Source organism: Euleptes europaea, chromosome 6 (genome assembly GCF_029931775.1).
Source record: "Euleptes europaea isolate rEulEur1 chromosome 6, rEulEur1.hap1, whole genome shotgun sequence".
Classification (NCBI taxonomy): Eukaryota; Metazoa; Chordata; class Lepidosauria; order Squamata; family Sphaerodactylidae; genus Euleptes; species Euleptes europaea.
The window spans coordinates 90,073,506-90,087,570 of record NC_079317.1 but is presented as its reverse complement, the minus strand read 5'-3'; the positions used below and the strand labels follow the sequence as shown (position 1 = coordinate 90,087,570).

The 14,065-nt window shown below is 44.2% G+C and overlaps 1 protein-coding gene across 1 annotated transcript in view; it reads right to left on the bottom strand.

The window, feature by feature from the left end:
• Positions 1 to 6,281: 6,281 nt before the first annotated feature.
• Positions 6,282 to 14,065, bottom strand: part of CARS1 (cysteinyl-tRNA synthetase 1) — a 42,563-nt gene continuing 34,779 nt past the window's right edge. Inside the window, exons 18-22 of the mRNA XM_056851539.1 lie at positions 13,741 to 13,821; positions 13,367 to 13,434; positions 10,754 to 10,813; positions 6,874 to 6,957; positions 6,282 to 6,430 (exon numbers count right to left, since the gene is read on the bottom strand). Coding sequence (XP_056707517.1) covers positions 6,296 to 6,430; positions 6,874 to 6,957; positions 10,754 to 10,813; positions 13,367 to 13,434; positions 13,741 to 13,821 — 428 coding nt within the window. The 3' untranslated portion in view covers positions 6,282 to 6,295. The remainder of the gene's footprint in view (positions 6,431 to 6,873; positions 6,958 to 10,753; positions 10,814 to 13,366; positions 13,435 to 13,740; positions 13,822 to 14,065) is intronic.

Genomic DNA, 14,065 nt, shown 5'->3' with positions numbered 1-14,065 from the left:
ATCACATCCTCGCTGACCTCCCTCCCTACCCAAAATCTGCCCTGCCCAGGCACGTCCCCCAAATCTCCGGGAATTTTCTCAAGTTGAGCATGATTTCTGACAATTGCCCCCTCACTGCAGACCCCACATTACTTCTCTACCCTATTCCTGAGGGTCCCCATGAGCAGAATTTTGGAAGACTTAATGGACTGGCACAGGAAGGGCAGGCAGAGAAGTCCTGCTCCACAGGCTTCACTTGAAAGTGAAGGATCCAGCTCAGAGTCTGGTAGAGGTGGACACTGGTCAGGCAGGAAGAGAGGGAGAAGGCAAGAGAGAGCTTGGGTAGTGGTATCTGACCTTTGACATGTGAACCTAGATCTGTACTAAAAAGGAATCTTGTCTACAGTTGAGTGACCATACCTCACTGTCCTGCTCCTATTAGTTGAGAGCCAGCGTGGTGTAGTGGTTAAGAGCAGTGGTTTGGAGCGGTGATCTGGAGAACCAGGTTTGATTCCCCACTCCTTCACATGAGCGGTGGAGGCTAATCTGGTGAACTGGATTTGTTGCCCCACTCCTACACATGAAGCCAGCTGGGTGACCTTGGGCTAGTCACGCTCTCTCAGCCTCACCTCCCTCACAGGGTGTCTGTTGTGGGGAGGGGAAGGGAAGGTGATTGTAAGCCAGTTTGATTCTTCCTTAAGTGGTAGAGAAAGTCGGCATATAAAAACCATCTCTTCTTCTTCTCTCAGCATGTGTTCAAAGTCAGGGTAGAGGCCAGGTGCCTTTGTTCACTAGTCACAGCCCCTTCTAAAAAGCAGGAAAAAGGCAGCTCGAGAGGAGTTTGCAGCCCCGCATGTGGGGCTCTGTGATCCACTTGAGAATCAGGACTCAAAGGTTGAAGAACACTGGATTAGAGCTTAACACTTTAAAGTTCATTTACTAATGAAATGCCCACCAAGTAGTGGGAACATGTATGAAAACATTTCCAGTTGTTGCTTACCTCTATTTCCCACATTCATTCTGGATTTTGGCTTATTGGCCTTTTCCTCAGTGTGAGGCACGTGTGTTACCATGTATGCCATTAGGTCTGTCATGTCGTTGAGGATTGATGTAAGGGCTGCTGATGTCACAAACCACTACTGGCTCTCTAAAGTCTAAGTAAACAGTGACAGTATCCTATAGAGTCATAGAAGAAAGGTTGCTTAGGGATGGGGGAAACGGTGAAAAGGTTCAAACATACATTACCCTCCTCTCAACTTGACAATAAAGTGGTTCAGGAGAAGGACAACAAACTCAGATACGTTGAACGTTATTATAAAAAAACAATTTATTTATTTACAGACTTATACTCCACTTTTACTCCCAAGACAAAGCCCATAGCGTACTAACATACGGTAGTATTACAAAAATACAATATAAACATCAAATACCCATTAAACCACCAAGGATTCACCAAGATAACCCCTTAATGAGAACTGGTATCTAGTAACAATGACGCCAAAAATACCTACCAGAATACCTAAGAGGAGACAATGCAGTGTGCCTCGAAAGCTTACTTCATGGATGGATTGGCTGATGAACATGGGGTAGGACTTCTATTGTGGGGTAGGAGACACCTGACAGAGTTTGTACCCCGCCAGTGGGTTTTACACATGCCACATACCAACTTGTCCTCTATGGCACCTCTAAGCATCAGCCACCTGTCTAATGCATGAATGGGGGGAACATATTCTTGGGAGACACACACACATCATTAATGTGGGGCACCTGTCAGGCGTCTCCACTGTACTTTGTGAACTACGCATAAACTCTACAATGTACCTTTGTATACCCACAGGTGGATACTGCAAGGGAACATCGATAGGCTTGAGCAAACTGAAAACTTCTCTGCTATTCTTATCTTTGAGGACCCCCCACAAGCCTTAAGGCAATGCTTTTCTGATATGCAGTATGGGCTTTACAGCCTGACGCTAAGAGGCAGCCCAGTAGCCCATTTCCAAAAGGGACTAGCAACATTTGGCACCAGCTTTAAGTACCAAGTTGCCTCTAAAGGCAGCGCAACTTACTGCATTCTGATGTACATCAGGATACACAATTGATTGAGGTTGTTGATCCAGCAAGTGAAACACATGCCAATTGCCTTCATATACGGTACGCACACGAACAATTAACTTGAGTGTGCACTTTGAAGCCGATCAGATTACAGCAGCAATTCAGTTTTTCACTAGACTACATTCACTTGGTGACATCAGACAACCCATGACAATTTTTTTAAAGCTAGCATTAGCCCATCCACCAGAATAAAATAATGAAATACCTGTATATCTGCGAGAAGACTAGGCAGAACCCTTCTCCTAGCATACAAGTTTTCTACACAAAGGAAGTTTTATCTGTAAAAGAAGGCAAGAAAACATGCAATCCCCACGCCAGCCGTGATGCAAACCAGGAACATTTATACAATTGTATAAACAGGTCCTCAGCCTACAATCCCATTTCACAATCGCCAAGTGGTATAGAAACATGCCATCTTCTCCTTACTCAGCATTCTACTTTTCAGCCGCTAAAATAACTAAAGGTAAGCAAGTCTCCAAAGGGCTTCACTCTTTTGTCTTCACATTATTGCCAGATGCTGCCTTTCAGGTGGGTAGGGTTGCCAACCTCAAGGTACTAGCTGGAGATTCCTTGCTATTACAACAGGTCTCCAGCCAACAGAGATCAGTTTACCTGGAGAAAACGGCCGCTTTGGAAATCGGACTCTATGGCATTGAAGTCCCTCCCCTCTCCAAACCACACCCTCTTCAGGCTCCGCCCCCAAAACCTCCAGGTATTTCTCAGCCCATAGTTGGCAACCCTACAGGTGGGGGGGGGAGCCAGAGCAGCCACATCAGACTGGCTAGAGAGACATCAGAGTTATGGCCTTTTACACTTTCGCCAGCAGGTTTGTCATCCCAGAGACATCCAGCCAGCTGTACCACCGTGACCTTTGCTACACAGAAGGTTGTTCTTGCTCAGAGCAGAAAATCAAAACGTCTCAGCAACTTCGAATCCTGACTGGTGTGTTAAGTCTACAGATAATACAGCCCACCACACACACAAAGCTGGCATTCTTGGCTCCTGCCCCTTGCCCACTCTTGCCAAATCCATCTTAACTGGAACACCAAAGGAAGATAACATACACTGAGTCAATTTCTGCTGGTGAGAGTGTTTGCGCATTTCAATTTTAGAGCTTTTCCTTCGGGGAACATTGTTTTCCGGTAGGATGATGTCTTGAAGGGCAGAGAGGCGGTGACCATCAGCTCCCACCAACAATAATTTGATACTTCGTTCACACTGCAGCATAGGAGAAGGTGCCAAGAGACTCAAGCCCTACGGAATGTTACTGTTAAATAAAGATGAGCCGATTTTTCTTGTTGTCACAAAGCACTGTTTCCCTTCCCTGCCAAGCACCCTCTTTTCAGATGCTGCCTCTCAGGAAGGAGGCTGGTTCTTCTAAGTTCCCCTGGAAAAGTCTCAAACCCCACATGAAAAGGGCATGCCATTTATGGGGTCTCTGGACAGATGAATTGAAGCAGGTGTGCTCCTAGGATTTATGGTTCAGAAACTAATGTCAATAGAAGCACTGGGTTGCTTAACATTTATTTAAGAGCATGGGTTCTGTTGAGCAAAGCTAAGCACAGCTGCCCTAGCTGGTGTCCTTTCAACAAATTCTCCTTGATGCGCTGACAAACAGATGTAGTCATTGTGACCTTAAATCCTTAGTTAACTGTTTCGAAAGCTCAGGATGTGGTGATGGCTGCCAACTTGGAAGGCTTTAAGAAGGGAGTGGACATGTTCATGGAGGAGAGGGCTATTCATGGCTACTAGTGAAAATGGATGCTAGTCATGATGCATACCTATTCTCTCCAGGATCAGAGGAGCATGCACAGTATATTAGGTGCTGTGGAACACAGGCATGATAATGCTGCTGCAGTCATCTTGTGTGGGCTTCCTAAAGGTACCTGGTTTGCCCCTTTGTGAACAGACTGCTGGACTTGATGGGCCTTGGTCTGATCCAGCATGGCTTTTCTTTATGTTCTTATGAGCTTGCTGCAGTCCTTCCAATAAGCCTGTCAGGTGGGTTAGTATGCTTTCTCTCATACTGCAGCTGGGGTGCTGGGGTGAGGTTGTAAAAGAGGCAAGATTCAAACCAGGGACTTCCTGATTTGTAGCTCAGATTCTCAGCCATTTCACTGCATCAAGTGTGTTTTTGAATGCCTTCTTGCATGAGATCCAAGTCCAGGCTGAAGTTAAGGGCTTCTGATTCCACTGATTTCAAGGGAAGAGGTCTTGAGAGCAAACTCAAGACTACCATTGACGTTACTAAGAGTTACAGCCCATTCCTGAGCTGATGGCATAGGGGAACGGCGGGGAAGAGGCACAGTGGCGCCTCTTCCTAAGCAGTTTCGCCTACACTGTTGAAGGAAAAAAAGCCGTTTCTCAGCTTTTTTTCTTTCAAGAGGGCCTTTTTGCCCCATAGGGAACAGTGAGGCTGTGCCTGCTGAAAAGCAGGCACAGCACCACCATTCCTGGCGCCGGCGTACCGGGCCAAAACAGGTTAGGGAGCCAGTGGCTCCTCCCCCTGTCCCGCCCACCCCCCGCGCTGTCGCGGCCTCACTTGTTTGCCGGTGGCCCGGGCCTCCCTGCTGGCGTAAGTACGTGTTATCAGGAATGGGCTATTAGCAGTCTAACTTTGGCTAGATCAGGCAAACAGGAGTTTGATTCAAGGTTTCTCAAAGTAGGACACTTTCACTTGTACTCTGTGCAAGGAGCAGAGTGAGGGAGTGCCCAGGCATGGCAAAAAAAAATTGCCATGTTTGCACCCATCATGAACAAGCAGATGTTTGTCACAATGAACGGATGCAGCCAGTTGGTTAGCATCTCTTTACAGCTCTTAACTGCGGAGAAAAATCAAGTGCCATCTTGACTTCCACTGAAATGATTCTATTTAGCAAATTTCAGCAACTTCAGAAGCTGCATTGTAACAAGTTTTAAAAGTTATATTAAACATTATAAACCTAATGGTAATGTCTTTTTTTATTAAGCTCATGGCATGTAGAATGCAAGCACTCTGCAATTTGATTGCTGCTACATGGAATGAGGCCAGACCATAGGGCAATATAATCAACTGCTTCCGTTACACAAATTTCAGCTCATATGAAGACAATTACCACGGTTCTGTTTTTGAACATATCACAATTTAATCACTTCCAGATAAACTGAATGAACAGCAATATTGGGACTGGGGGGCAGGGAAGAATGGGAATTGGTTTTCCCCTCGGCAAGACTTATTGCTACTTCCCGAGTGCTGCTTCTTTCGATCCAAATCACAGTGAAGAAAGGGATCGGAACATGACTGATACTGCCACAGGCTCCAGAGGGATAATAATATCAACTATCTGAGCTGGGGCTATCACTCACCGATCAGTCATCTATTACAGGTACAAGCCTACTCATGGGTAGGACAGATGGGCACAGCAAAATCAAAGAGGGGCATATCATTTCTAGGAAAAACAAGGTAATGCTTTATGGAGAATGGTAACCATTTTGCAAGATGAGGGTTTCTGGAAAAACCGGACATTTCTTGATCTGTTTCATGAGATTTCACAGAGTTAGGATTTCCATGGAACTTAAGCAAGCTTAACTTTTTGTTAACAGCAAGTCCTCATTCCTATGCATTTTAAAGAGTGTATCTTCTGAAGAAATACATGTAGTTGTCAGTGTACCAACATTAAGTCTGCTCTTCATTAAGGTCTTCTAGTTTCTCTGCTGCTGCATTTTCTTAGTATATTTAAACACGCAGAAGAAACCTATGCTAATCATAATGGATTTCTCTAGACAAAAGGAACTTTGAGTCTAGAAAGGTCATACCCTCAAAATCTTGTTGCTTCTAGACTCAAATCTAGCAGCTCCTCTACACTTGTGAAGGACTAAAGACAGGGGTCCTGAGTACACTAAGGTGTCTCATTACACATATGACTGAGTAAAACTATGTCTAGGCTCAGGTTATACATTAAAGAAGACTGCAACCCAAGTAGCTGACTGTATCATGTCTAGAGCTAGCACACTTTTTATTCTTTAATAACTGGTATCACACACACATATTCCATGGACCGTTTTTAAAGTAACAAAATTTTATTGACATTTTAAACTGGCAAATATATATAACCCCTTTCTTTTTAGCCTCGCACACTGTAAAAAGTGGAAGCACAGTAGTCATTACCCCAACCAAACCAAAAGTGATCCAGCTTTTGTATAAGAACTGTCCTAGAAGTTGTTATCAGTTTGCAGTTCCATTCTGAACCATCTGAAGATATTCTTTGTACAGTTTTTCTTGTGCTTCATAGAGTTTCTTTAGTTTCTTCGTCTGACCTTTGCTGAGTTCTTTGCCTTCCATGTCATGGGTTGGAAGTCCCTGGAATATTGAAATAATTAATTGCGTAACTTAAGACAATGTTTTCGTTGGCTGGTGCTGCTGAGTTGGGATCAAATTCTCTCTTCACTTGTATTACACATCATCGATAAGTAGAAAACTTAAATGCTTATAAGCTTAGTCAACCATAAGCCTAGATAGTAATGAAAAGGGGATGGGGACCTAGGATGTAGTCTATATCAAATTAGGAAATGAACCATAGGAATGGAAGGCTTGACCTCGTCCCAGTTGATTTGCAAGGAAAGGACCTTTTAGATGTTCACCCCACCCCCATGTGGGCAAATATGGAAGACAGGTTCCTTGGCCTACACAGGATACTATGCAAAGGAAATCCTCGTAGCCAACCTGTAGGCAGTGTGACCTACATTAGACATTAAGGACCTAGAAATTGTGATTTCAACAAAGAGAAATAAAGTATTTCTTACATTTTCATCAAATTTGGAATACTTGTCATGTTCAGATTTAAACATTTCTCTTGGTGGGATTTTCATCTTTGCCAGTTTTGCTGCCTGCAACATAAAATAAGTATTATCCTCTGGAAGAAATTAATACCACAATAAAGCACTATGTTTTCTGCAACATTTTCTAGCTGCTTGAGTAGGTAATTCTTAAATGGATTGAAAGGACTACACAAAATATTTTCCTAAAAATAAACTATTAGGCTTACTGTGGAAGGCTCAGGAGATATACATCTTTGTATCTCCTATGTACTCCAAAATGGTGCCACAAAAAGGAGGCTGTACATATGAAGACCACTTTGTCTTCATGACCTTAGAAACTAAACCAGTTGAAAGTCAAGAAGATTTGGTTTTATTGAAATCTCTTTCCTAGTTGCCTGCTTATTCACACTACATGAAGCTCTCAACTCTTCTGGAATCTTCTCTCAATGTCTTTGTTTGGAACTCCATGCACACCAGGAAAAACGACTGAAGTAATGGCTATTTCTTCATCAGTCTGCAAATTTTGCAAGTTCAAGTTCTGTGTGTTTTTAAAAAAAAGAAGATCCATAGTTAATTAAAATGAAATAATGCCCAGTGATATATCTCAAAATGTGTTTGATGCTAGAAATAACTCTACCACTGTCACTTCCTCGGCTTCTGAAAAGGTTCTCAAGCACAGTTCACAATCCAGTGATACCAACTGGAAAGGGGGTCTCTAGGACTGTTTTATAGTCCCACTTCATTATAAGCTCTAATGTAGGGGTGTCGAACTCAATTGTTACAAGGGCTGGATATGACATAAATGTCAGGCCTTGCCAAGCCCTGATCGAGTGTGTGTGTGTGTGTGGGTGGCTGCCTTGTGGGCCAGAGAAGAGCTCTCAAGGGGCCGGATCCGGCCCACAGGCATTATGTTTGATAGCCCTGCTCTAAGTCTTAACAGAATGTTCCAGGCAGTCAGACCTGTAAGCACGCTGTCCATAACAGCATGAAAACTCACTTCAACTGTAAATAATTCCAGAAATGTAGCTGTGTTACTCTGTTGTGAGGAGCCCCGTGGTGCAGAGTGGCAAGCTGCAGTACTGCAGTCCAAGCTCTGCTCACGACCTGAGTTCAATCCCAATGGAAGTTGGTTTCAAGTAGCCGGCTCAAGGTTGACTCAGCCTTCCATCCTTCTGAGGTCGGTGAAATGAGTACCCAGCTTGCTGGGGGTAAAGGGAAGATGACTGGGGAAGGCACTGGCAAACCACCCCGTAAACAAGGTCTGCCTAGAAAATGTCGGGATGTGACATCACCCCATGGGTCAGGAATGACCCGGTGCTTGCACAGGGGACCTTTACCATTTTTAGTCTGTTGCACCAAAAAATAAACAGGAGTGGCACCATAAAGACTCATACAGTGTTGTTTCAGCATGAGCTATCATTGATTAGAACCCACTTCATCAGATGCAATATTGCTGAAGGATCTACCAGAGCTTTATTCAGTAGTTCAATTTGGAGGTATTTTTCAAGTTGGGGGTCTAGTTCTCTGCACTTTATTATTCAGACCATATGCAGAAGTACAAAGTCCAGGCTACCAGAAAGACATCTGCTTCTAGTGCTCAGTTTTCTGCAGTTGTAATTAGAGTGTCTTGGACTAATAAGTGAAGCAGGAGTAGATTAAATCTTGAGAACCAAATGCCCCGTTGGGTCAGCAACAGAAGGCAGGCATTTAATAAAATAACAAGCCACCCTAACTAAGATATTCCTTAACAGAATTTTGTTCAGAACAGTCTATCATGCTGTGAATTTCATGACCATGAAACTATCTGCTAAATGAGCATTGCGAAGGTTCAAGAAGCAACTGCTATTATAGATTCATATTAAGCCATCATTTGCCTTTGGAAAGGGGGTCAACTGAGTGCAGCAAAAGGCTGTAAGCATGTAAACTTTGTGTATAGTCCTTAACTTTAAACTGTGGACTGGTTAAAACCAATCAATCTTTATTGTCACAGTCAAAGACCAGCATATACACAAATTACAATTGTTATAAAAAAAAGAGAAAAACTGTATAAAATCAAAAACTAAAAACCCCGATTGAATAAATAAGCCAAGGATAACTATATAGCTGTCATAAGCGAATTATGTGAACCTCAGCTACAATACTGTGTATATAAGACCATTAATCCACCTCCTTATTTATGAGCGTGTTTCTCTTCTTAATGGCTAAAAAGCAGAATTTTGCCATTGCATGGGATAAGGCAGCCTCCCTATCCTTAAGCAATAGTTTTGCCCATGGCTAACTCCGTACACCCCAGAAAAAAGTTCAGATGCTTAAAATGAGAAAGCAGAGTGGAAATACTTTACTTACTTTAATGATACTGTTCATATGGCCAATTCAGCCCTGAACAATGTCCCACTGAGACCAAAAAAAAAAGGGGGGGAAAGAGGAACTATCTAAATAACCCATAAGGAAATTAGCATTTTTTAATCTTAACTGACTGGGAAAGAAATTTGGCGACTGCCAATGTAGTATTAAAACCCACCCCTGCTAAAAGAATCCCTCAGACTATCCAGTTCAGAGACAGATTCCTGAATAAAAGGCTTTATCCATCTGTGTCTAGCCTCGTTGGGCAAGTCACAGCTAAACAAGGAATGCTGAAGAGTGTCTTTTTGGCCAGAACCAACACATGAAGCTGCCTTATACTGAATCAGACCCTCAGTCCATCAGTCAGTATTGTCTACTCAGACCAGCAGCGGCTCTCCAGGGTCTCAGGCAGGGGTCTTTCACATCACCTGCTTCCTGGTCCCTTTAACTGGAGACGCGGGGATGGAACCTGGGACCTTCTGTATGCCAAGCAGATGCTCTACCACTGAGCCACACCTCAATATAGCCAAGATGCTGGCACTACTGCAACCTCCATGAAAGTGACTGGAAGGGGGTGGGGGAGGTTTCACAGGGGAATCCGCTGTGGACGGTCACTTCCACCTTGTGCTGGATTCCATTGCCAAACCAGTGCCAGCCATACCGACATACCGACATACTCTCTCACAGTAAGACACCCTGTTTAAACGACCTATTAACTCCCCTGACGGGATGGCATTCAGTCTAGTCAACATAAATAATCATCGGTTTCGCGGGATTATCAGAAAATCAAAGTACATTGGGAGGGATTGCGGCAAGTTTAGACCTAGGTATAGAGGTGAGCACACCCTATGTGCTCTTATTATAGTACTTCCAGAATCCAGTTTCTGCAAGCAGCTCAAGATGGAAGAAAGAGCTGCCGAGCAGAGGGCAAATAGTATTCTGATTTCATCATAAAATTCACAGTGCAGCACTATATGTGTGACGATTGGTTAAAATGGTTTTAAATGGTTGTAAGCCGCTCTGAGCCTGACGTGGTCAGGAAAGGGTGGCCTAAAAATCCAACAAACAAACAAATAAATAAATGCCTGGCCATTGTGTGGAAGGCAGCAGCCCAGCAATGCTGACGGTGCAGCTGGAAACAACAGAAAGGGTTTCTAGGGGACGGTGAAAGTGTATGTTGGTGATGCACAAAAAGGCCTGGGTGAGACGGGGGATTCTGCTGCGCATCCAAGCTCTGAGGCTGCGACAGAAGAAAGAGTTTTGCATGGTGAAGTCACAGCGATCTCATTCAGTCGAGCAGCCCACCCCTTTGGGGTTAGCAGCCAAACACCCGGTTCCCTCTTGAAAGAGCCCGACACAAAAAGGCATCGATTAACTACAAGCAGAGCATTGCATTTGCACCAGAGCCAAATTACACCACAGCTGAAAAGAAAGCTCCAAGTGTTTCCTCTTTTGCCCAACAACTCTGGCAAATTACTCCAGCCATTCAAAGCACATGTTTTAAAACTATTTGGTTATTTACCTCTTGTTCTTGTTTCTTTCTAGTGGCTGCTTCTTTTTTCCTTTTCTTCTCTTCTTCAATCTATAGAAAATCAAGTTGAAGAGCAGCATTCTCATCAAAAAGATACATCATTCATAAGTGATGTGTTCTGTTAGTACAGGGGTCGGCAAACTCATTAGTCAAAAGAGCCAAATATCAACAGTACAACGATTGAGATTTCTTTTGAGAGCCAAATTTCTTAAACTTAAACTATATAGGTAGGTACACTGTTTATTAACTTAATAAACTTTAATTAAAGTTTTAAGTCTTAATTAAACTATAGGTACACTGAATAAAACTTGATATCATACTTAATAGTGATCTTATTTATTGATAAAAATTAAATTGTAAGTACAATTTCCCCCTCCCCGTCCGGAGTCCTCGTCTGGAGGCCTGGTCTACCGCCAAAAAAGCCTATTGGTAGACCTGGCCTCCAGAGGCCCATAGAAGCCAATTGGTAGACCTGGCCTCTGAAGGGGGACTTTTTCCCCTCCTCGGAGTCCAGGTCTACCGCCAAGAAAGCCAGTGAGTAGACATGGCCTCCCAATGGGACTCATCCGGAGGCCAGGTCTACCAAAGGAAGCCCGCCCCGCCCAACAGCTGATAAGCGGGCGGGACGGGCCAGGAACCGCCGAGCCGCCCGCCCAGCAATCGCGCAGCTAGAGGGGAGGGGACCTCCCAACCATTGAGGGAAAGGGAAAGGGGGACCCGGCCATTCTCCACGGCGGGGGGGGGGAGAGACAGTGCACCCACTCGCCTGTTCTCTCTCTCTCTCTCTCTCTCTCTCTCTCTCTCTCTCAGGTGCGCCGGCTCCGCAGCCCGGCTGCCGGCGCAAGCAGGCGCAAGAGCAGGGGCTCCGAACCAAGTTCGGAGAGCCGCACTCAACGGGCCAAAGAGCTGCATGCGGCTCGGGAGCAGCAGTTTGCCAACCTCTGTGTTAGTAAGTCCTCCATGGTCATGTTTCTATACATCAGGAATCTAAGCAAAGTGTTAGTTGGGCACAGTTCTATCCAGAGCAAATGATCTTTGGAAGTTAGGAGGAATTACAAACATCAGCTCTGTTCATTGTGCCTATGTGCTAGTGCATACCCTAATGCAGGGGTTCTCAACAAGGGGGGGGAATTCCCCCCGGGGGAGAATTTTAGTGTTCTGGAGGGGGGGTGGGGGGAATTGGGACCACTGTTCAGCAAAGTGTGATGTCCTATAGATTATTTATGATCTGTAAAATTGTAGTTTGCTTTTAATTTTGAGCCAGAGTGGGAAGGGGGGAATTATAGTCTGAACAATGGTGAAAGGGGGGGAATGGAGCAAAAAAGGTTGAGAACCACTGCCCTAATGCAATACAAACCTTAGCTTCCAGGTTAGTGAAGCAGTAGCTTCAAGATTTATAAGGAAAGAACTGCTAAATCAAGATATTATTGCACTGTTCAGGATACATATAGGTAGGGGTCCCTGACTTGGCGTTCATGGGCGCCACTGCTCCTGCCAACCCCTTTGCTGGCGTGTACCAAGTGTTTTTTAGAAAGTGGGCACGGTCAAGTGGGTCTTTTGGTTAGCAAGGTTTCTGATTGGCTGGGCAGATTTTAAAAAAATGTCGCTTAGGCAGCAGCTGCCACCACAACACAAAGATCTTTACTGTGTAACTGAAGGTAAGCTGCAGCAACCATATTATGGCTGGCTGTGTCTCCTGCAGCAGCCATTTTGCAGCAGCCGTTTTGTGACCGTGCCCACCATGCTATGCCAGAATTCCAAAGGAGCCCACAGGCTCAAAAAGGTTGGGAACCCCAATTCTAGGCGAACAAGCATTCTAAGCTCCAACAAAGATGATAACCTTTGAGGGCTAACAGAGATCTCTGTGTCCTGAAGATATAGCTAACTCACAACTTAGGCTGTTACCGCACTAGGTATTCCCAGCGATGTATCAAGAGTTTGGAAATGTTATAAAAAACATAGCTTTAAAAGGGTTTTTGGATGCCACGGCTAAAAATGGTTGGAAGACGTCTTCACAGCTACAGGGACCAAACAAAGTGCGAACAGTATTTTTTATAACAGTTTCAAACTCTTAATACATCAGTGGGAATACATAGAAAGTGCGAACAGTATTTTTTATAACAGTTTCAAACTCTTAATACATCGCTGAGAATACCTAGTGCGGTAACAGCCTTTGTTACCTGTAATTAACATAATTTGCATATCTTTTTATGAACCTTGCAGACAGACAAACTCTACAGAGGACAAACACATGAACAAGAATCCACTTTTTTTTTTAGTCAGAAACTCTAAATGTGAAGAAAGGGCATGGTCCGAAAGGAAAGAAAGGGCCAGGGATACTGACTGTGTGGAAAGAGCCTCCTGGGTCTCGTGTCTGGGCCTGGTGCCAGAAGGCTTCTACCAGGCAGGTGAGGCCTGGTAAGCTGAAGACCTCCAGTAAAGACTGCATCCATGAGATGAGGCTGCCGAAGGACACAGAACTCATGGGTTTTTTTCCAGCTCCAGTGAGTGTAGGTGTGGGGCCATCCATTGATACTTGACAAAATTAAGCATACAGCCAAGACCAGCTTGAAGGAGAGGGGAAAAAAACATTAGACTGTAAACCTTTTTCTTTTCTTCTCTTTCTTTCAATAATGTGTCTCTGTCCACTAGCTTGACCACAGTTGGGAGACCTAGGGAGTCATAGAAAAAGAAAGGACTGAATGTGTCACTGTTCTTTTTTTCATATGCTATAGATAAGCAAAAACATTAAATTGGTAACACACAGTCTTGTTCTTGATAATCCGTGGAGTGCTGCCTGGCTTGGGTTCCAGACCTCTGCACTTCCTTTATGAAGGAGCTTCTGTATTGGGAACACATAGACAGTGTGCCACAGAAGACTAATTCAACCACTGACTTGCCTTAGCCAAGTCTCTATCACTTGGCTCCTATGTCTTCCTACTTCACTCTGTCAAGTATTAAATCAGCAGTTTAATTACCTTCATGATCTTCAAAGCGAACTCCATGCTCAGGAAGGACATCGTCCCGAAGAGAATCACAAAGCTGCAGAACTTCAGACACTACGTTACAAAGGGGGAGAAAAGGCCCGCGTCTGTTTTAGTGGACATTTTATACGAAGTGAAACCACCTTTTCCCAGGTTTGATGCAGATCTCTGATAACTACCGTGTTTCCCCGAAAATAAGACATACCCATAAAATAAGCCGTAGCAGGATTTCTAAGCATTTGCACAATATAAGCCATACCCCGAAAATAAGACATGGTGATAGGTGTGGCTATGCAACGTACCGGCACGGAGTGGTAAG